Below are 23,560 nucleotides of genomic sequence, written 5' to 3'. Positions count from 1 at the left end.
ACTCGGGGAAGTGCAGACGAGAGAGTGACCCGCGCTAACCACGCCAGCCAGTCTCTGAAGACTAGTCAGTCGTAAGCCTGCCATAGACAGTCTAGCCATCCCGTCTCCTGGTCACCGGAGAAATGAAGGCATTTATCATAGACTCTTACACACCTGTTCGCAGCGGCTCTCTTTATACACTCAAATACTAGAAACAATGTGAATGGCCATCCAGAAGTAAATGTGTTTTCTTGTGTGGTGGGAGGTAAAGCTCTTAAATTTTCTTCCAAACGGTTTGCCCAAAGCCATTTACCCCGAAGCATCTGCTGAGTCATCAGTTCACGGACCTCTGAAGTGAACCGTCAAAGACTCTAAAGACCCACGAACACCGGCTCTTGGGTACTTTGCTCAGTCTGTTGAGGTTTCTTTCTGTTCTTTTGTCCCACTCTTTCATACGGGTAACGTTATATTCTTTGATATATGGTTTGACGAATTTCTGTGCATTTTTCTATTATTCTTTTTCAGAAAAAAAAAATTGAGAGGAGGAAAAAAAGCAAACTTCCTGGACATTTTGAACTGTAACTATATTCATAGTCGGAAGAAAATAAGAGAATCACGGATTAGTTAGGAATTAAGGACATAGGAAAAGCGCCCCATGAAGGCCTGTGATGTAACTCAAGTTGATGCAGAGAATGATTCAGTCAGAAACACAACGAGAAAAAGAAACTCCCTAAGCATTCAATCTGGGAAAAAAATAAACCAAGAGAGAAAAATTAAGGTATTAAATACAGAACAGTAATTTATAAAGCAGAAAAATGGCATCTATACATAGTAAAATGAGTGTCAAAAGATAGTTCTTGAAAGGCATAAACTATAATCCCACTGGCAAAAGTGAACAGAAGAAAACGGAAAACGAAAACAAACCATATCAGGAATGAAATATAAAGGCATCTATATAAAAATCAATGCCAACAAACTTAAAAGCGCTGAGTGAAAACACGGTTTTCTAGAAACAAAAATGAGCTTGGAACTCAGAAATCTGAGTAGTCTCATTAGCAGAGTAGAAAAGGAAACGGTTGTTTAGAACCTACCCACCAAAGAGTGTCCAGTGATCGGACATGGGTGAAACCGAGCAGGCTCATGGGAAGGACCATCACTCCTCCCAGACAGTGATCTTCCCACCGCATCACGGTCCCACAGACCCGAGCGACCCCGCCCAAGTCACCGACACAGACCTGAGCGGCTCTGCCTTTCACATGGGAGCTGCACTCACCTGATTATTTCCACACATGCAAATGGCACTCGAGCAGGGCGGTGCATCCTCTTGCCCACCGAGGCCCCGCCAGCTACGCTCGGCCTTCTGGAATACTGAGGTAGGAGGCTTGTCCTCACTGCTTGTGGCCACAGCGTTCACACCAGCAATCCCTGCCAGGAGGAGCCACACCCGACCATGGGCCACTAGCCCACCTGCCCGCTCCATGGTCCACGCGACCTCCCCTGGCAACACTCAACACATCACATAGACTTTGTGCCCTGGGACCCACCTTGAGCATGACCGTGGTTATTGGATAAAAGTGCTATCTTCCTAGGAAGTGGGAGGTTCATGTTGGCTGTACATTCTGTCCTATCAAGCCAGGACACATTCTCCATAGGGCTGGGAGAATCACGACGCCGTGAGTTCCACTGGTGACATACGCATGCGATGCAGGAGGGACAGGTGACCCCCTTCCCCTCTTCAGTCAAGCCTGCCAACCTGACAGGACTCGAGGGAGTTAAGTCCTGACCAGGGGTGATCTGTGCCTGCAGCCACGGTCCCGGGCCTTCCTGGGCAGTAAGAGGCATCCTCAATGGCATGAAAGGTGAGCTGGGCTTGCGGGAGCTGCCCAGTCCACCAGAAACATGACAGCTCTGTTTATAAAGAACCTGCTAAGAGCCTGACCAGGTGCATACAGTGATCTCTGATCTTCACGACAACCTGAAAGGTTAGCACGATTATCATTACCCAGGGCCACACCAGAACATCGGTCTCCAGAGATGATCTGGCCCTGCAACTGGCCCTCCCGCCTCAACCACCAAGTGGGACCCTGCTCTGTGACAGGCCTGCCCGTTTACATGGTGTCTCCAGTGGGGTCTGAAACGAGCTCTTGCAACGCCTCTTGGATGGACACACCACCCTCTGGGCTGCCCGGGCCCTTCTGTGGCCCCATCTCCGTCTGCCAGACCCCCAACTCCATCCTGAGACCCACCAGGACCTCCTGGCCCCACTGGGAGGCCCCTCTCAGAGAGAGCTCCATAACCCACAAACCATGCCTAATTATGTGATGGCTTTTAAGCTCAAATGGAGTTTTAGTCCCCAAATCTGGATTAGCATTTTCCAGAGTGGTCTCTACTGAGGACTAAAGGAGAAATGCTTTAAAGATAATAAAAACAGGCTCCAAGGTCAAAAAATCTTTGGGAAATTTCTCTGGGAGATAGAGGCAACCCCTGCTTTTCCAAAGTCCACATTATGCCACTCTGCTTTACAGAAGAGCTCCATGAGCAGCTGTTCTGAGGGGATTTGCGCTTTCTGAGGAGCTCAGCGTAGAGTCTGCAGCGGGTGGCCGAGCTCAGCGCCCTCCGGGGCTGTGCTCGCCCCTCAGAGCCCAGCCTCCAGGACTGAAGCTGGGCCTGCCGGCAAGCTGTGCCCTAAAAAAAGCCCAAAAAAAGGTCACTTCGGGGTCTGGGAGCGCGCAAACAAGCCCCCGCAGGAGTTGATGGTGATTGCCGCTTTGCTCTACTTGGTCTGGGCTGGCAAAAGTCTGCCCAGGTGTGCCCACTTGGGGATTGGGCGAGGGGACCTGTACGCAACACACTGTCACTTCTGGGAAATGTCCCAGTAGAGAAACCTGCATCCAATCTCCAATTTTACAAATTTTTAAACTAAAACTAAACTGGTATCCTAAAAAGTTCTGGCCTTCACCACAAATCCATCTCTGCAGAGCCAGGACTTCTAATCGCCCCTCTGGTGGGACAGGGACTCAGACGGGAACAGCAGACAGCTGAATGAAGGGTACCCCGCCCCCACCCCCGGCTCCGCCCTAAGGCCACACAAGGCCCATTTCCCAGGTTTCACGGACGGCACAGTTCATGCCCCGACGCGCCTCACGTCAGACTGCCAGCCCGGCCCGTGACCGTGGCGGGTGAACTCGGTCTCTTCACAGAGTATTCATTCAAGGAAGAACCGATACGTCTGAAAGATAACTGCTTTTAATTCTCTAAGTTTCACTTATGCAACATCATAAAGGCAGATTTATGTGACTTGATATGACATTTTTACAAAAAACAGTTCCCCCCCACATCTGGTCAGTAGTATATAAATATTTACAATGAAAAAATAGGCAAGGAGAAAGGAAATCTTCATTATTCAAGTCAGTTTCTTTCCAATGCTTATCAGAATTTGAAAATAAAATAGTTCATTAACTTTCTAGTCATCGTATTTACATATCACTTCAGCCGACAGATGGAGAAATCGAGGCTTGTGGGTGTTCTGTTCATGTCCCCCCCCCCATTAAACTAGTTCTACACTAGTTTAGAAGTTATCTGAAAGAGTAAATTAAATATAAAAATGTAAACTTTGAAAGAAGATAAACTTTGAAAGAAGGATAAACATTCTTACAGAGGTTAATATTTTACACACTACAAACCAAAATAAAATGCTCTATATTATATTTTCTTAGTAGGGACATTCTGTTTCAATTTAATTTGATTATCTAACAAAAACTGCCTCTAAGGAGGATGTTAAAAAAATAGCAATGACATTACCATCTCAACTAATGAACATCCATTCGCTCTAATTTTCTCTAAAAGCAACTGTGAGTTCTTAAAAAGTGACAAATATAAATTATATCATGGAGAGCTTAGGAAGCCTCAACAAAGTGTGGTATCTCTTAAATATGAAGACTTTAGAAAATAAATTTGAATAGTGCAAACCAGCCTGTTTAACTTAGTGATATTACAAATATATTCACCTCCAATGTATAAAAACATGACTTTGATTCTACCAGACGCCATGCCATCGAAAACACTGAAGGACTCGTGGGCAGGAACGGCGGACGTCCGCAGCATGCCAGTGGCCTTGAGGACTTAAATGTGAATGTTCGTCTCGTGATGCAGTTGCCAGCGTGCGCAGCTCCCTGTGAGGACGGGGAAGGTTCACGTGTGGGAGCCGCGCCGCCCTCGAGAGCCCAGAGACACGCGGAGCCTTGGCTCTCTGGCTTCATAATGCTCGTTAAAGTCCAAGCGGAAGCTAAGAAACCGAAGACTGTCATCAGAGCTGGTCGTCAGCAGCACCAAAAACTGCTGCACGATGCCCTAAAGACAAGAAAAAGGAATATCCACTTCAGAAGGGAGCCTTCCACAAAACGTACCACGGCCTCGCCACTGCGGCCTCATCTGGGCGGTTTCTCCTTCAGGACCAACGGGCTCCACGAACGGCCACCACGGCGCGTCCCAAAGGGAGGACGGCTGCTCCAGGACCCGAGGTCGGCGAGCCAGTGGCAGCCGCGTTAGGAAGAGATACCCGTGTCCACAAACACGAATGCACAATCAATACAGTTTACTTAAAAGAACTTCCTTTTTGCCCTAAGTTCTACAAGAATAAGCAAAACAGCGAAGCTTCTGATGTTAAAAAAAAAAGCCAATTCTTTTTCTTTTAAATATAAAACCCAGTGTTCCACGTTCCATCTCTCACTTGAGTTAGGAGTACTGAACCACAGAGCCCTCCCAGGAACACAAAGGAGCACGTGAGAAACCACCCGCCTCTAGACCATGACCGCAGGGCCCCCGGGTCCTTGCGGACGTGGGCTGAGTCGCCTTGCTGAAGACCAGGCAGAGTGCGGCCACGCCACCTCCTTCTCAGGGGGCTTTGTGGAACGAGGGGACATGACAGCAGTCTGTTCCAACTTTCATACGACAAGCACTGGCTGCTTCTCTGCAGGGCGGAGTCACTTCTGAGCACACACCCCATCCCTGCCGGGTTCCTGAGTCACAGGCAGCAGGTGTGTGGCTGCCCAAAGTAGGCGATGTTCGTCTCCACACTTGCAGACCTGGAAAAGGTCCCATCTGCAGAGAAGCCGCCACGGGAACACCACATCCCATCAGTCCTTCCAAAGCCGAAAAGCATCTCGGTCCCTCTCCGAGCTCCCGGAGACTCAGGTGTGTTACACAAGGGAACTGACACCTGACCAAGCACAGACCGGGGTGCTGTGGACACCCCTTTGTCCTTCAGGGAGCCCAAGGGCTTACGAGACGGTCGCTAAGGAACTCTACCGCGAAGCGTACAGGCAGTGGTTTCTTGTCAGGTGGCGCTGGGCGCGCTCACTACGCAGAACTGCGGGCAACACTTCTGTCCTCAGGCTGCGGCTCCCAGAGAGACCGCTCGTGAGCAGTTCGGGACGGCAGCCGCTAAGCCCCCGGCTGCTCCAGGCACCAGTAGTTCAAAAAGAACAGAAAAGGACTTTTTCTGTCAAGGAAAAGAAATCCCAGTGGCCATGATTTAGAAAGAAGATGAAGACTGTGATCTGAGAAAAACTGGGATTATACAGATTAAGATTACTTTTCAAAAATGCACTAAGTCTCAGGGCGCCTGGTGGCTCAGTCGGTTGAGCATCCGCCTCCGGCTCAGCTCATCATCCCGGGGTCCTGGGATCGAGCCCCACGTCCGGCTCCCTGCTCTGCGGGGAGCCTGCTTCTCCCTCTGCCACTCCCCTGCTCGTGATCTCTCCCTGTCTCTCTCTCTCTCAAATAAATAAATAAAATCTTTAAAACAAATGTATTAAGTCTCTCAGGAAAATGTGCAACCATCCCTGTCTCTTTCAGAAATGAGCACGAGCACACACTTTTTTACTCCGCTGCCGGTACGCTACTAACTTCACCAAGAGTATGAAACTAACCGTCACGACTCATTTTTAAGAAATGTACCCATACAGGGTTTACAACACGGGGTCTAGCAGCTATCTCATTATCGAAACACCTGTCTGGTGAGGATATCTTTGCACTGAACATAATTCCATCTTTGCCACCATTTAGGAAGCATTTTTAACAAACGTGCTGGGTAGCTCATATCAGAGGAAGACCACCTGCGAAAGGGACAAAGTCCTCCCATGTCCACATTATGCTGAGACAGCCGTCGAAAGTACGAGGACCCCGGGAAGGAAACCAGATGCCTATGGAACAGGGAGGTAGTTTCATTTTAAATTTTGAACCACACGGAGACAAAAGCACACAGAAACATTAATTTTTCAAGGTTTCAACGTCAATGCTTATTTGTCTTTCTAATCAGTTAACCAGCAACTGAATGTAAAAATTCTTCATAAAACTCTTTCACCTATATTTCCATCACTAAAATCACACTGAGAAACAGATGGAATCAGAAACCAAACCCACAACACAGAAATAAAAACCAGAGCACACGGACTCTGTGCATCTGCTCTTCTCACAGCCTCCCGGGTCTGTGGGCCCCAAATTAAGCACCCGCCGCCTCGCGTGCTCCGCGTCCCCCACAGCGGCTCCCCGCACACCTTCGCACCCTCCTGCCTCACCTCGGGCCCCCGCAGGACTGAGGCTGCACAGCTCCACCCGGTCCCCGCAGGGCTCCCACCCCCGGCTGACACCACCACAACCATCCCAGGAGAGCAGGCCCTGTCAGCCCAGGGTCCAGGGGAAGGTCACAGAGCCCCACTGTGGGTGGTGGGCAGGCTGAAAGGACTCCTTTCTAAATCGCACTGACAGGAACAGTCAACTGCAGAAAACCAGCAGCGTGATGCGGTCACCGCGGTGTCACCCCAACACACACCTGGTAGAAGTGTGTCAAAATCCGCAGCTGCGAGCACATTTTCGGTATCGATTCTCGGAATTCTTGAATCCTCTTGTTCTCGTCCTCCTCCTCTGCCGCTGTCACTCCCCACCGGCCCTGAAGAATCGGAAGGACCAGATCAAATTAAATCTGGGCACAAGAAGCTGCCAGGGTGGGACTGGGCTGGAGGGGAGGGCGGGGAGATGTGTGCTTTTCATGCCCCTCGTGCTGCTAAACACTCCGACGATACTCTGCTGATGCACAACGGTGCTCTCGCTTACTTTCTCCAATTAGTAAGCTACCTCAAAAATGCCCTCCGTCAGCACACGTGAGCACACAGAGAACCCCCTCCTTGTTTTTAACGACTACACTGCATAGCGTGTAGCACTTCCGATCGTTTGTCATGAGCTAACCAGGCTTCTGTTACTAAAAACAACGCCTTGTATCTTCCCATCATTGCGGACACATTTCTAGCACAGACCTTCTACGTAAAAGCCGAACCAGATGGTTCAAAGTACTGGAGCCCATTAACCCTTGACTTTGGTGGGAATGCTTCTTGCTATTATTTCTCCCACACACGGCAGATCTTTTTGTACCGGAGATATATCAACTTTGTTTTTAAAAGATGGTTTTTAAGGAGTGGTGAGTCTGACTACACGCCTTTTCAGCCAGCCTATGCGGGAATTCGCATTGGGTTCTTGCCTTTTTATCAACAGAGTTGTCTCGTCGTGACACAATCCTAAAACCTGTATCTCTTTTACAGCTGTTCTGCCACCTTCTGGAAGCTTTAGCATTTTACCTTTCACTTTCAGATTCATACCCACCCTGTGGTGGCTGCGTGTGTTCGAGGCAGGGTCGAGATACAGCCGCCTAACACCATTTATCGACGCTCCACTCCCCACTGTTCTCAGTCGAGAACAAATGATCCCAGAATGTGAAGGGCTGTTTCTGGACGTTACTCTGCTCCCCTGACTGCCCTTGTTTGAGCCAACACCATTCTTTTCACTGCCGTAATTTTGTAGATCTTGAGGGTATATGTATACTCAACTAAAAATAAATTATTGTCTAACTTGTTCTTGTTCAAAATTCTCTTCACTGCAAGCTACGCCCTGTGTATTTCCACATGAATTTTAGAATTAGTTTATCATTTTCTATCCCCCCCAAAATTAAACCCACAAAAAACCCCAAAACTGTTGGGGATTAAAACTGGGATTGCACTGAATCTATCAGCTCCCCAATCCATGAATACAGTCTACGCCTCCACTTTTCGAGGGGCCCTCTGCGATCTCTGTGGTGCTGTGGTTAGGGGCCAGAGAGCTCGTCCTCCGGGGTTTGGGAGCCACCTGATCTACGCTGTCGCTCCGCTCTACCACAGAGCACACGAGCACCACAGACAACGCGGAAATCACTGGCACGGCTGCTCCAACGAAGCCCCATCCACAGAGACACGCGGGAGGCCAGGCCTGCAGACCGTCGGTCGCCAAGCCCTGTTTCACAGTTTTCTGTACAAGGGCCTTACACAGATTTTATTACATTTAATGCTCTTTTAAAGGCATTTTAAAATTTCAAATTGTTTGTGGCTGATAGAAATAGAAGTGATTTCTGCATATGGACCTTATTTCCTACTACTTTGATAAATTCACTTATTAATTCTAGTTAACTTACCTAAAATTATTTTGGATTTTCTACGTCCACAACTGTGACTTGTGCCCCCCCCCCCACCACTCCCCCAGAAAAAGCTTGCTTGCATGTTTGCACTTGTATTTGTTTGTCTTGGTTTCTAAGGCGGGTGGACCACCACCACCACACTGAATGAAGTGCTCACTGCCCTGGGTCTCAGTCCCAGGACTGCACCGTTAAGCATGCGGTTTTGACTCAGGCCTTTCAAGCAAACCTTCTATCAGATATTCAATTAGCATCAAATGATCTTATCCATCTATTGAGATGATCATGTAATCTCCTCCTTTAGTTTGTAAATGTGGTGAATTACAACATTTTCATCAAACGATACACGACCTTTGTACTTGAGGGATGAACCAAAGCTTGTTTGTAATGTCCTACCCCCTGATACATCCCAACTCAGTGACACGGTCTTCGGGCTTCGTGACGCAGACCAGCACAGAGCAGGAGGCAACAAAGGCCAGGCTTGTCTAAATGCTTTGTTCCACAGATTTCACTTTAGAACCAGGTAACTATTTTACAAGAGTACATTCAATTTTGTTTTATAAGTTAAAAGCAAAAAACAAAACCAATTAATTTGCATACTGAGCTGGGGGCGTAACCTCAAGGGAGTGATTATGCCAAGTGCATTACAACCCGGATTCTGATGTGCACAACTAGTGTGCATCCCACTCAGTAACTACCGTCGCTGCCCTGCTGGGGCACACGTGTGGAGACAGCTGTGGGCACATCTGTGTACGCTGGGGGGGAGGGGCTGTCAGCAAGTCACAGTCTGCTAGTACTAGAAACCAGGATTTCCAATGCAGAAGATAAAGAAAACAAAGTCCCTTTAATCCTAAACTTGAATTGGAAATACCACTATAAACCTAAGGGAAAGAAGAAAGGAGGCAGAGAACCATGGGGGGACGAAGCGCGTCTGACAGGAAGACTGGGTCCACTCAGGGGCTGAAGAAGGCGCCGGCTTGTCGCAGCGCACGCAGGGCTCTGGAGCTCGGGGATGAGTCCTCTCGAATGGTCTCTTTAAAACTGCAATGGACCCCAGGTCTCAGTGATTGCTTTTCAGTTATTTTGCCCACAGAATTTAAGTAATTTCTCAGATACAGTTCCAGCTTTCAGCTGCCCAAAGGGATCCCTGAGCGCATCGGAATGAAATACACTGAATGATCAAGACTCATTATGCAGACCTGTCTCACTCCGGTGCTGACAGTTTACAGTCGGAGAGAGCCAGTGAGTCCCACAACTGGCCGCCCTGCTATTAGAAGAGTGTGAAAATCCGGAGGGCTGATTCTTGTAGATTTTATGTAGTTTAGTGATTCCCCAGAAGGGCGGATTCTCGGGCTGTGGGCAGCTTTAAAAATCACAGCAGTGACTAGCTTTTACTGTACGCTTGCCAAATGCCAAATAACAGCTAAGCCCTACACACGTCAGCGAGCCCCTCTATGGGGTCTTAGTACCGCTCCCACTGTACAACGAGGGGACATCTTAGAGAAGTCAAACCACCCACAACGCCAGTGAGCACCGTCAGGGGGCGTCTTCGGCTGGCCTGGCACCTGGGTGTGCTGGACACACACACACCCACTCTCAGCAATACAGATGGAGCAAGCCCTCCTCCTGTTTCCAAAAAACCCTGAGGAGACAGCAGGTACTCTAAGCGGTTGTGAGTTTTCCAAACGGAACAGGATCCTAACACAAGTTTTAAGGTAACATGTAAAAATAAAACTAATCAAACTGTGTTATCTAAAAAATTTGCTGGGTGGCGCAGTGGGTTAAGCGTCTGACTCTTGATTTCAGCTCAAGTCACGATCTTAGGATGGTGGGATCAAGCCCCACGTCGGGCTCTGCGCTTGGCAGGGAGTCTGCTTGGGATTCATACCCGCCCCCCGCCCCACCAAATACATACATACATACATACATACATACATACATACATACATACGTACATACATAAATAAATAAATCCTTTAAATAATTTGTCAGCATCCCAAGAATAAACACCTTGGAAAAGTAAAAATTACAGAGATGATGTCAAATACAAGAAATCCCATAAACTGCCAAACTTGTTCAATACATCTTCACTACCCAAGGTCATGGGTTTAGGAAGGTCAATGAAAGTAGCCCCAAGCTCAGAGCTCTGGTTCCCCCGTGTCCATGTGTGTCCACCAGCTGGAGGTGACCAGGTGATGCAGAGCTAGGACCAGTCTGCAGAGCCACCAGCGCCCACGGGCTTACTCACGGGATTCCAGTGCACGCTGTCCTCATGCCCACAACAGGATGACAGCGAGGGTGACCACTCCGAGAGGAAAGGTCAGCGCCTCCTTAGGATTCCAAATGCAGGTGTGAGCACCGTCTCCAAGAACATTTCAGCAGGAAAATTACTTGTATTTGTGACGATGCTGGCAATAAGCTCATTATTAGAACTGATAGCCCACTGGCAGAAAAGCCATACCTCAACTTCGTGCTGTTTCTTCTTCTCTTCGAACTGTAGTCGTCTCTGTAGCTCTTCCAGGGCGGCTCTGTATATTGCGTCTTGAGTGTTCTGAAGCTCAATGATTTGATCAAACACGGCTCTGAGTTGATTTAAAAGTGCCTGAGGAGGAGACAAAAAGAGACTATAAAACAAGGTATCAATTCATATTCTCAAGTGCTCTTTGCCTCCACTGCTGTGTTCTGAACTCCCCTCACAGTGGCCTCACGAGCCACAGCGCGGCCCCACATCACGGAGCCGTCAGCAAGCATCGGAAAGGGCCGGGAAAGCAGGCCCATTTGATTCACTTTTTGGTGCCATACCCACCAAGACCAGACATGGAGGATATGAGAAAGAAGATTCTTAATATAGTAAAAAAACAAATTCAGCACAGTGTTTAAAAAAACAGCATTGAGCAGGAATGCAAGGATGGTTTAACCCTGCAAACACACTGCCCTTCCCTAGTGCTGCGGTGTGGAGAGAGGGCACGAGAAAGGGATCTGTAGCAAAGATCTTTTATGTAAATCAAAAACACATCCATGCAAAACGCCAAATATACACACAAGGGGGCACAGCAAACACAAAGACAACTGTGCCGCCGGCGGGGGTGGGGATATGACACAACCAACACGCACGGTCTTCCGCGGACGGCTGAGGGCACACGACTGAAGAGCAGGGTCAACTCTATGCTCTGCCAGCTTCGATTTAAAAAAAACCCATTAACAATTTGAGGAGAAAAGATAATTTCGAAATCACAGGAAAAAAAGTCATGTCTTAAAACTTAACAGCCACTCATGACTTCTACAAGGCATCTAAACAAACTAGGACTACAAGGACCCTCCTTAATTTGATAAAAGATTCTATGAGATCTCTTGGCAAACATCAAAGTGAATGGTGAAAGAATAAAACATCCCTTTAATGCCGGGGATGAGATAAGGAGACCTACCCATGCTCCTGGTGGACCCAGCTAACACCCCAAGGCAAGGCAAAGCAGAAAACAGACCCTCTGGAAAGAAAGAAACAAAACTGGCTTTCCTTGTAAAAACAGGATCTAAGCAGATCTAGAAACCCTTGGGATGAAAAAAAAAAATGGATAAAAAATCAAAGTAATGAAATGAATACCATTCCTCCAAACCAGCCAACCACCACGTTTATGGTAGTAACAACCTAGAAAAGACTGGCAAGAGGTTATGGGAGAAAGATGACAGGACTTGACTGAGGAGCCTGAAGAGAGAAAGAAACAGGCGGGTCTCCAAGCTCACGGACAGGAGGCGGCAAGGAAGCTGAGCTGGCGAGAACGGGCACCCCGGCTCACTGAGGGTGGAAGACGCAGGGGCTAGTGAGGACACACGCAATGCCATCCCCACACCCCTGTGTGGGGGGCGCGCTCCACCCTGCCCGAACATGTCCCTTCGAAGGGTCGGCGACACACAGGCACCAATCTCACTAACTCGTGGCCGCTGCAGCTGGGTCAGGCGGCCCAGGACTCACGGCAAACACCGGGCTCACTGCAGGGCTGCTTGTTCTCTCGGAGGGTCTTACTTGATAAGAAAAAAGCAAAACAAAAGATGGAGATAGTCTAATTTGTTTTTAAAAAAGATTCATTTCTTCCAATCTGTTTCTTTACTGTAATCAAATAAGAACTGCTATTTCTGGAGCAGTTAATTCATCTACGAGGTGACTGCTTTGGCTTCAAGCTAAGGCGGGAAGGGCCGGGCAGCAGTCGGCTCGGGCAGGAGAAGCGGGGACGTGCGTCCGGGGCGGCAGCAGGGCAGCAGCAGCGCCCAGACGAGGACCACACACGTGCGCGCGCTGCCGCCGCCCGGCCACAAACCCCCTTCAAAACTATGCGCCCAGCCAACGGCCTCGTCTCCTTACTAAGGGAGATACCGAAACGCACTCCACTTCTGTCAAGAACAGACGGTTCGAATCTGCTCTATATACTGGGTTCCTTAAAAAATAAAACCTCTAGTGATTCTTTTAAACCACCAAATTAAAAGTAAGACCAGGGCGCCTGGGTGGCTCAGACGGTTGGGTGTCTGCCTTCGGCTCGGGTCATGATCCTGGGGTCCTGGGATCGAGCCCCACGTCGGGCTCCCTGCTCAGCGGGGAGTCTGCTTCTCCCTCTGCCTGCTGTTCCCCCTGCTTGTGCCCCTAATAAAAAATAAAAAATTCTTTTAAAAAAATAATAAAATAAAAGTAAAACCATCAGCAAATGGGCTACTTCAAAAACGATTACCAAGCCTTTAGCTCCACTGTGACTCCACCAAAGGAGTGACTCGGGCAACCCGCACGTAAGCATTCCATGACCACGAGAAAACGGTCCTATAGGCAAAAATGTTTCTCCTTGGATTCTGTTCCTATCAGTGGAAACCTTCTAGAGGCAAGAGGTGTGACTGTTTTGTACAGAACTGTCACTCATGGACGTGGCTGAACCCCAACGTTGCCAGCCCCTGACGGCTCCTTACACCCCACATGGAGACCGACGTCGCTGTGGGCCTAATCCTAACAAGTTCCCGTCTCCTGCAAAGCAGACTCCAACCACGCTCAATCTCTGTAAGACGCACACCGTGGCTCTGAACCATTTAAAAACAGAGCTAGCGAACATTTACGCGTCAGGCACCGTGATAAACGGTTTCCGTGAATTACACCATTCACCTCTCGCAGACCTACAGGAGACGAGTGTCACACCCTCTTAACACGAGACAGCGCAGTGCCCACAGAGCCCCAGGGAACAGCGTCCCACTTGTTACTACGTGAGTGCCTCCAACAGCGCAGGAGGCTCATCTACTGCTCCCGGGGGACCCGTGTGCCGACAGACGGACGGCTCACAGAGACCACAGCTATGGGCTCAGCCGACGCAGACAAAGCTCACTCACCGTGGCCAAGGCCAAAAGGCCGCAGGTGCGCATTTCTTAAATGATTAATTATATCCAAACTATTTTAAAAATTACTTTTGTGCCATTGTTTCCATATATTTATAAAAGCTTTCTATATAGAAGCATCTTTGAGCAATTTTTTGCACCTATGAGCGACAGTTTTAGTAATAAAATTTGGCATACCAAGACAGGTGTTTCCCAGCCACGACTGGGAAACCCAGATATGCTAAACGAACACCCTCCGTGAAGCAGCGCGTTTCCCTTGAGGAGGGTGCAGGTAGAAGCAGAAGCAGCCCTTTGTGAGCGAGAAACTTACTTGAAGTCACATTTAATGTCAAAAATGCACATGAAATTTTAAAGACTCTTACGTCACAATATCTTTGTTTCAATTGAAAACAACGTGTTCCTTGCTTCCCCAGATGTGTAAATAAAACCAGAACTCCACGAGGCTTGGCCACACGGAACAGCAACGTTCAGGTGTCTACATGGGAGCAACACTAGCGACAAGCTGGGGCTGCGGAACGCTTACAGTTTTTCTAGACAAACCGCCTATTTTCTAACACATGCAGCCAGACACTCACTTAACCAAGGCAAACACATAAAAGACCATTGTCCCTAGATAATAGCATGTAGGGACAGCCTGAAGTGCTCTGCATGTCCTCACGCCATCCTCCTGAGCTCACAGACGGGCGGCCATTTGCTGTGTCCTCACACCATTTGCCTGGTTTACTCAGGGCCCAACACGAAACCAGCGCGGTGGCTCATCTCTGTCTTCTGAGCCCCATGAGACACCACCACTATGACACCGAGGAAGTGGAGGGGTGCGAATACATGCTTTGCCACTTTCATAACCATTTCAGAGCATGTTCTTGTTCTAATTCCACTCAGAAAGGGTCCACCCAGCACCTCAAATTATTAGTAAAACAGTCCTAGTTACTAGTAATGTGGGCATCAGGCGATTTCTAAGATGCCCCATGTGGCAGGAGCCCAAGAGGAGAAGACTCTCATTGTTTCTGTTTCTAACGGCACATGGGTCTTACTCTGGAGTCGGTGTCCAGCAGACAGCGGGAGATGATGGTGTCCAGGAAGACCTCGTGGGCCGCAATGATGTGGTCCAAGTCTTGGGCCTGCTGCACCTTGTTCCAAAGTTCATCCCAAGAGCATTCAAGCACCTAGGAAACAACAACGCGACACTCAGGTACAAGGCGTGTCTCCCTGCATCTTTGACAAAATACCCCACACAAAAGCCTAAGACAGGACCCATTTAAAGAAATGTCAAAGGATGCTCTGAATGTACCTCAAACGTAATGTAATACTGCATCTGGTGAATGAAGTGGACCATCTCAGAGGCCAGAACGTGACACTGGTGCAGCACCCCAGAGAACTCTGCAAGAGAGCCGAGGAGCTGGTGTCAAGACGCCGTGGGGACACACGTACACAGCCACACCCCCCGCCAGACGTCTGCAACCTCTCTCTCAAAAACCACCACCAGCTTTCACTGTCAACCCCTTCAAACAGGAAACAGTCCTTCCATTATCAAGTTCCACGCCATTCGAGCTACACAAGGGCTCAGCTGTCTCATCACGTAGCATTATTTTACTTTATATAATGTAAGGACCTGAAAAGGAACGGCATTAAACAAAACAATTGCATCTGAAACTTAAATAGACGCATTTCATTGTACAAGTATGAATATTCACTCAGTTCTGCGGCTTCTTTACAACACGTCTGCCTGCTGCTGGGCAAGACTTCACGACTCCCAGCGATCTGGAGACAAAAGTGACATTTCCTTGAGGGCCCGAAAGGGATCTTGTCACCCGAGAGGAACAGGAACCAGGAGGGCGATGGGCCTGAGCCCCAACTCTGCTCCTGTTCTTTGCAAGATTATAAAACCACCAAAAGGCTTAGAGGTCACACAGAGCAGGCATTCTCTGCTCATACTTTTAATTTTTCGTTCAAAGACCCTACCAGAGTGCGAGGGGACACCACGGTAGAGGAGGGCTCAAGCAGATGGGGTCACCACAGAAAATGTTTACAAGCGCATTTCAATGTGGGTCAGACCGGACGTATTTTTGTTGCCACCCCAAATGCCTTTAATTAGCTCCTTAGGTAAACAATCGTTGCTGCATGCAGTTCTTTGAGAAATCATTCTTGTCCCTTCCTAAGAGTAATAAGGAAGTGAAACAGAAACACATGACAGAACAGTGGGATACAGACTTTAAGAACGGACGAAGTGCCCCGTGGGGACTTTGCTGGCCTGGCTCAGCACACACCACTGGCCCGCAGAGCAGCAGGCCACCCCAGGGGATGAGCACACGCTCCAAACCCCCGGCGCCTTCCCCACCGTCAGGAACCCGCTAGTCCTGGATGGCGTAAATACTCCCGGGAAGAACAGGTTAGGGGCTGCCATGTCATCTGTAAGCCCAAAATGAAGAATGTACTTTTCCTACTAAAACTACCAAAGGGGGCTGACGTGTCTCACCGGATACCCAAAGCCTATTTACCTAGATTACTTTCGGCATAAAAGAGAGTCATAAAATGCTGCTCTAAGTGGGAGTCATCCACATCACGGTGTCAGGACTGCCATTTACAACTCCGTTTGGGCTTCAGCCCAGAGCTGGAATGACAGGGACCGTGCTACCCTTCCCCCGAAGGCCAGGCGGTCTTACCTGGAGAGACTGCGTGTATTTAAAGCCTCCAGCACGCGCGCAGGTGTGCGCCATCCATCCTGCCCCTTTACAAACCACACCCGTGAGGACACCAGGTCTCGCTGCAATAGCCCGTGTCTCCGAGTCTCCCCTCCAGTGCACGCGGACTGCTTCCTAAGATGTGCTGCTTTGCTCGGACTCACGGCGAACGCCGTCAGCTGTTTATTTCAAAAGCCTTGTGAGGCATCTACGCAGTTGACACTTCTCCATCCTCCCATTTTTCTACCAGAGAGAGTCGAACATCGCTGACAAAACTGTAGACCTCATGGCATATCCTGACGGACGCGCATGAGGATGGTAAAGCAGGCTCCTCTCGGTGCTGTCTCTGGGGCCCCGTGTGTCACAGAAGCACAGAAATCTGTGTGGCTCGTCTCAGCATCTAGCTCCTAGTCAGTGTTCTGCACACAAGGGGAAAAGCTCAATCCCACGAAAATGCGCGCTGTTCCTGCTCTGGTCTCTCTGTCCAGCGGTCTTCTCGGGTGTTTCCACTGAGGTCCCATTGACAGACAATCCAGCACTACCTGGACAATGTGTTTTTACTTGTACATTATACGAGTTTGCTAACATTTTTCACATTTCATCTTTGAGCTCCTTCATAAACCAGGAACTTCTGCCCGGTACTCACACAGTTTGATAACATAGTGACTAAGTCACCGACTCCACTTTATTATCTTGGATTTATTTCAGAGCACAATCTCTCCACTGCCATTAATCTACCAGAATCTCTCATGTCACCCAGATATGGAGAAGAAAATGCAGCTCAATGAACACAAAACAGAAGCATCTACAGAAACCATCCTGGACCCCTGTTGGTACCAACCTAAAATTCCCGGCATTTGGCCTCAGCTGGTCCTCCATGCTGCCCAGAAGCCCTCTCCTTTCTCTGTCTGACTCCAAGACAGCGGCTTCCAGCCACCACTACCTGGGGTCCTCCAACCATAGCTCCCCTCCGCCCTCCCCAAGAGCCGTGGCCTCGGCAGGAAGCTCTCCTCCGCTGTGCAGCTTCCAGGCCACTCTGGGCCCCCGTTCTGCTCGTGCTCGCATCCTCTCCCCCGGACTGTTACATGTGCCTTGGCCCGTTGCCAAAGACGAGGGGCGGCTGGGGTCAGTCCCCAGTCTCCACCTTAGCTGGTTTCCTGCACCGTTGCCATATTGGAGCGTTCCTCCCGTGGCTTCAGAGAGACCACCCTCTCCGGGTCCACTGCCCACCTTTCTGGTTGTTTCTCCTCGTCTCCATTAGGAGGGCCTGTTCTGCTGCTCCTTGCTGCAAGACCTTTTCTCTTTTCACCCCATTGTGAGGCAATCTCATCGATTCCATGGCGTCCAGGATCATCTACATGAACTGCGTCTACACCTTTAATCTCTAGGTCTGATCTGCCTTGGGCTTCTGACCAACCCAACAGATGCGTCCCATATATTCTTAAAAACATCTCAAATTAATGTATCTGAAACGGAAGCATTACCCCCAAAGTGCTCCTCCCCCAGCGCTCTGGGCGTGGTGAATGCCCCCCCCCATCCCCAGCTCAAAACAGAGCCCAATCACCCAGCCCCGGCCCCCAGAGCTCCCTCAAGTCCATGCACTCTCCCCAACCCCAGGATACTATGTCCACCACGGCCACCCTCCCACAGGATCACAACCGACGCCTCTGCCAACCTCCAGCCTTGCCTCTGAGACCCACTTTCTTCAGTGATGTCAGAGTGACTTTCAGAACCAAACAATTCCGAGCATGCCCTACTCCCTGGTACAGACCCTCCCATGGCTCCCCCTGCCACTGAATTCAGACTGACCCGAGACCCAGCCTGTGAGGCCCTGAAGGCCTGCCCTTGGCCCATCCTCCCCACCCCCACACTCTTCCCTTCACGGACACACTCACGTCCAGGTGCAGCCTTGGGCACCACTGTGGAGCCCAGTAAGCTACCCACGTCTGCCAGGTGTCTCCTTTCTATGTTCCTAGAGCACCTGGTCTCGTCCACATCAAACAACTCATCGTCGTGCATTCTAAGTTCTTGTTTAAATGTCCATCCTGCCCTAATAGGCCCCACTGGGACCCTGTTTGTCATGCCTGTCACCGGATACCAAGAACAGGCAGCACAAAGTAGGCCCTCAACAACTCCTCACTGGATGAGGGATTTCAGTCCTCAAGATTAAAGCGGATGGTGTGTCCTCCTCTATGTCTTGACTATTTAAATTCACATCGTTTTCAAAAGCCTTCCCTGACCAAGGCAAATTAGCAATAGTGTTAAAATAAGTGTTCTTCCCTTTAATAGTCTAAGGTACTCCCAAATACTTTATTTTCCTTCTAGAAAAATCCTCTTTTCTTATATAAGTGAGTATAAAGAACAGCATCTTCAATGACATTCTTCCGAAATGAAGCCTCTGAGTAAAGGGACCTGTGACCACTTCCCATTGAAAAGGAACCTGATTGGGGAGACAAACCATGAGAGACGATGGACTCTAAGAAACAAACTGAGGGTTTAGAGGGGAGGGGGGTGGGAGGATAGGTTAGCCTGGTGATGGGTATTGAGGGCACGTTCTGCATGGAGCACTGGGTGTTATACACGAACAATGAATCATGGAACACTTCATCTAAAACTAATGATGTAATGTATGGGGATTAACTTAACAATAAAAAATAAAAAAAAAAAAAGAAAAGGAACCTGATGACCCATATGATGGAAGTCTGAAATCGCTATAATGCTGCAACTCTTCCCCACACGAGAATTCCCATGCTAGACGCTGGACTCAGAACTTCTCACTGCCTGGTCACGCTCGAACAAATGACTAGGAACCCAATTCATAAGCAGACTGAATTCATAAGGGATAATCTGGTCCTTTAATTCCTAAAAAATCTAACTTACACCCGAAACACCCCTTGAATCTCTTTACCCAGCACCTTGAAAATACATCACAACATACTTAACATGGATGTGCTTGTGTTTTTTTGTTTTTTTGTTTTTGTTTTTGTTTTTTAAAGATTTTATTTATTTATTCACAAGAGACAGAGACAGAGAGAGAGAGAAGCAGAGGGAGAAACAGGCTCCCAAGGAGCAGGGAGCCCGATGTGGGACTTGATCCCAGGACCCTGGGATCATGACCTGAGCCGAAGGCAGACGCTTAACCATCTGAGCCACCCAGGCGCCCTGTGCTTGTGTTTTTATGGTTGACCTACAAAGAAAGAATCCCAGAAGCAAAGCAACACCTGCACTGGGGTCCAATAAATACACAAACACAATACATCTCCTGCCGGGCTACCTTCACAGCAGACAGTTTCACACACAAAATCAAGAATGACCGCTCCTTCGTCAGCTTGTTCAGGAGCCAAGCATGAGGTCCGTCTGTAATTCTGTGCTGCCCTCTCCAGGGTGCTGGGAGAACGTCAAACCTGACGGAAACTGACGGCAGGCCCTGCGAGGACTTGACTGCGCGTCGCAGGCATCTCCAGCGGGAAGGACCTGCTCATCTGGAGATGCACCTTCAACAGCATGGAGGACTATTAAAAATTGTAAGAAGTTTCTTAAAAAAAAACCCTAAAACAGTTTCTTCCCAATTGCAAATCACCTCCTTCAACCTGTATTTATAGCTGAGGCTACTATACTTAAAAGCGACTTGATCAAATCACCCATCTGATTTATTTCTCAAGGCCAAGGGTCCAAAGTTGTGAGACTCAGACTGTTTCAAACCTCCTGTCTGTGGAATCTCTAACCACCACGAAGGTCCTCCTGCAAACGCCATCCGCTGCCCAACGTATGGCCCGGCAGCTAGGAGTGGTGCCTGCAAAGGTGCCCCCCCAGCCCCAGGCCGCATGGGTAAGTGCACTACACAGACTGGGGCCCCATGACCCCAGGAAGTAAGGGCTGTGGTCACAGCCCCGCCCCCAGATGAGGGAACTGAGGCAGAAGACAAGGAAGCGGGCTCGTGGCCACAGCGCGGTGGCTGGAGGACTGCAGACTCACCCGGGCAGTGCCGCTCAGCTGACCACTAACCACACAGCTTAACAGTCCGGCACTGGGAACTCCTTGTAAAGGTCTAATTACCGAGCAGCGCCGACTCATCCATACACACAAAGATGATATACACAAAGAGATAACTTTAAAGAGAAAGACGTCTACTCATTTTTTAAGTTACTGTTTCTGCAGTCTAGAACACTCTTTCATAAGATAAACATTATTATCATAAGAAAGAAAAACAGCTGCCAGTCACACGGGCAAAATGCGGCAGCGGCCCTGTGGCGGTGGGTCTCCTACAAGGGCCTGACCGCCTCTCCCACCTCCACCACACTCACTTTTATTCCCTACTAAGGACCAAAAAGGAGATCATTTTAATACCACTCTTCTGGGGAGAGGGGCCTCCATTCCCTCTCTCCCCTCCAGTACACAAAGGTTGAGAAAGAATACAAGCTCATTTAACTATATTTATTTCATTTTGTTAGCTGTTATATGAAATACAGATTTAGTTGCCACTAATTCTAATACTTTACATTAATTGAATCCAACAACAACAACAACAAAAAAACTCCATACCACTAGAACCCAAATCTTAAAACGATTTTTGTAAGAACAATTGTTTTTTTGTCTGGCTGAAAGACAAATATTTAAAAACAGGCATCAACATCCTAGTAGACCACTATCAAAGACTCCTGTACTAAGCAAATAATTTTCAAGTGTAACTATTTATTCCAAAAAAAAATTATTTCAATAGATATTATTGCAATGATATTTGGGGTAATAATTAACAACACTGTACGCATGGACCAAGCCAGCTATCCACAGTGTACATGAGTGAAAAACCCCGAAGGTGATTTACAGGAGCACTTTATATAATCTTCGTGTTTTTGCCTCAGATTTATGGTTGGCAGGATGTTTCTAAATTTGCTGTATTAACAAGAGCTAACGAAGTAGCTGGTTGATTTCTGCTCATTAAGTTGCCTGAACACTAACAACTTTAAAATATTCCTTATAACTGAAAATAAAAACATTACACCCCAAAAGAAACATGAGCAAAAAAAGTTTCCTGAAAAGAGAAACACAAATGACAAAAGAAAGTGTTTATACTAAACATTTAAAAAGCATTAAAAATTAAAACAAATGGACAATCTGTTTGAAGGCAGTACCCAACTTTCGCTGACCAAGAGCAACAGAGCCCGCCTCCCGGCAGAGGGCTGCGTTCGTGCGGCCGCGCCCTGAACCGGCTCCTCATTCCCAAAGTCATCGGCACCCAGAGCTGAAATATCAGCAACAGCTGTTCCATCCCTAACCCATCTAAAGAAATATTCAGACGCAAATAGATATATACTTAAAAAAGCTTATGGCATTAGTCATATTCATGGGGAAAAAAGAATACATATGCAACCAAAGAGAAAGGACAAAATAGTACAAATATATATGCATGAGGCAATATTCTGCTATCATAAATATTTTAGAAGTTTCAGCGACAGGGAAAGGGTCAGTGGAAGAAGCTAACACAGAGCTCTCCGTAACGGCACCTAGTTATGTTTGCGTGATTAACGTCACACAGGAAAAAGCCTACTTCTTCCACGCACAGAAGACTGACCAGATGTCTGTGACCTTCGAGGGGAAAACAGAGCTTGCTGACTACTCAGTGCAAGAGAAGAGCAAGTTCATGCAGACCCTGGTGAGGGGATACTGCAATCAGAAATGTGTCACAACCAGCTAAACAGCTGGACCTGCTACCAAGCCCAGACTCCCCAGACCATCCCTGACGCACGGAGTATCTGCACTACCTGGAGCCGGTCCGAATCGGGCAGGAAGGGGGACGCAGCACCACTCAGGCCATGGTGCTGGACGCGCCCCGGGAAGGGCACAAGGCCAGCAATCAGGACAGCTCGACAGCGCGCACCCAGCAGACGGCATGAGTCACCCTGAGACACACTATGGAGAAGGGTGCAGAGCCAGCAGACCATGAGGCCCTCTGAGGGACGGATGCCTCCTGCCTTCCTTCACAAAGCAGCCCCTCTACCAGGCGGCCCACATGTACTAGAGATACTCAAAGGCAGTATTTCCTGTCCATGTCCATCATGGTAGTTAAAAGAAAGTGTTCGCTCTCACTTTTCAGCTATGTCAGAGGGTCCTTATTATTAATTTTCTACAAAGTGAGTCCAGAGGAAGCGAGGCCAGGAGAATTAGGGCATCCTGATCCCCAGGAAAAGAAGAGCTGTGAATACAGAAAGCATGGGATGCCCAATACAAACTGCCCATCCTGTCTGTCAAGACACCGACCCCCTCCTCTGGGTTGTCATTATTCTGGAACTCTGGGAGCTGCTTAAGGATCAGCCTTGACCTAATAAACGTGGAGAGATCACGCCTGCCTCTCTTCAAACAATGGCTCCTTTTTTTTTTTTTTTTTTAAAGATTTTTTATTTATTCATTAGAGAGAGAGAGAGAGAGAGACCACAAAGAGGGGAGAGGCAGAGGGAAAGGGAGAAGCCGACTCCCCACCGAGCAGGGAGCCCAACATGGGGCTCGACCCCAGGACCCTGGCATCATGACCCGAGCCGAAGGCACATGCTTAACCATCTGAGCCACCCAGGTGCCCCTCAATGGCTCCTTTTTCAATAATCACTTTCATCAAAGTATTAAGAATCTATCAGTGCTGTTTCTCTTGAAAGACACATTGTTGAAATACTTTCTCAAAGGTCTTGAACAAATGAATTTCAATATGAAGATTTCAAAATTATTCATAATTGAAATTATTCAATATTTAAAACATTAAAATAAACCCGGCTATCTGACATGAGAATTTTTATTACAGCTTGTAATTGTAAAATAATATTACAAAATGTTTCCATGTCCTGGTTTACACACCAAAACAAACATTAAAGCAATTCCCAAACAGACTTTAATCAAAACACTAAGTGAATTTTAAATGAACCAGTGATTTATTAAACAGCTTTCTTTCCTTAAAAATTAATTAAAAAAATAAAATCCATATGTGAACACTAGAGTGCAAACGAATATAACTCTGAAAGAAACCTCATGATCTAAAATAATCTAACTTGAC

At 48.1% G+C, this 23,560-nt stretch overlaps 1 protein-coding gene across 9 annotated transcripts in view; it reads right to left on the bottom strand.

Moving 5' to 3' along the window:
- Positions 1-3,209: 3,209 nt before the first annotated feature.
- The window catches only part of TUBGCP3 (tubulin gamma complex component 3), a 72,138-nt gene continuing 51,787 nt past the window's right edge, over positions 3,210-23,560 (bottom strand). For 5 of the 9 annotated variants that reach the window (XM_064585891.1, XM_045869726.3, XM_064585892.1 and 2 more), the window contains 5 exons: positions 15,132-15,220; positions 14,875-15,006; positions 10,938-11,078; positions 6,812-6,928; positions 3,210-4,329 (listed from right to left, as the gene is read on the bottom strand). In XM_064585891.1, the coding sequence (XP_064441961.1) occupies positions 4,171-4,329; positions 6,812-6,928; positions 10,938-11,078; positions 14,875-15,006; positions 15,132-15,220 (638 nt within the window). In that variant the 3' untranslated portion in view covers positions 3,210-4,170. Of the gene's footprint in view, positions 4,330-4,357; positions 6,183-6,811; positions 6,929-10,937; positions 11,079-14,874; positions 15,007-15,131; positions 15,221-16,527; positions 17,064-23,560 lie in introns of those variants that run through there. The other 4 variants (XM_064585890.1, XR_010409870.1, XM_064585894.1 and 1 more) reach the window with 4 other exon arrangements.

Source organism: Mirounga angustirostris, unplaced genomic scaffold (assembly GCF_029215605.1).
Source record: "Mirounga angustirostris isolate CCGP_5_RB_7025 unplaced genomic scaffold, mMirAng1.0.hap1 SCAF_3, whole genome shotgun sequence".
NCBI lineage: Eukaryota > Metazoa > Chordata > Mammalia > Carnivora > Phocidae > Mirounga > Mirounga angustirostris.
The sequence above is the reverse complement of the archived record's forward strand: the minus strand, read 5'-3'. Positions and strand labels throughout refer to the sequence as shown.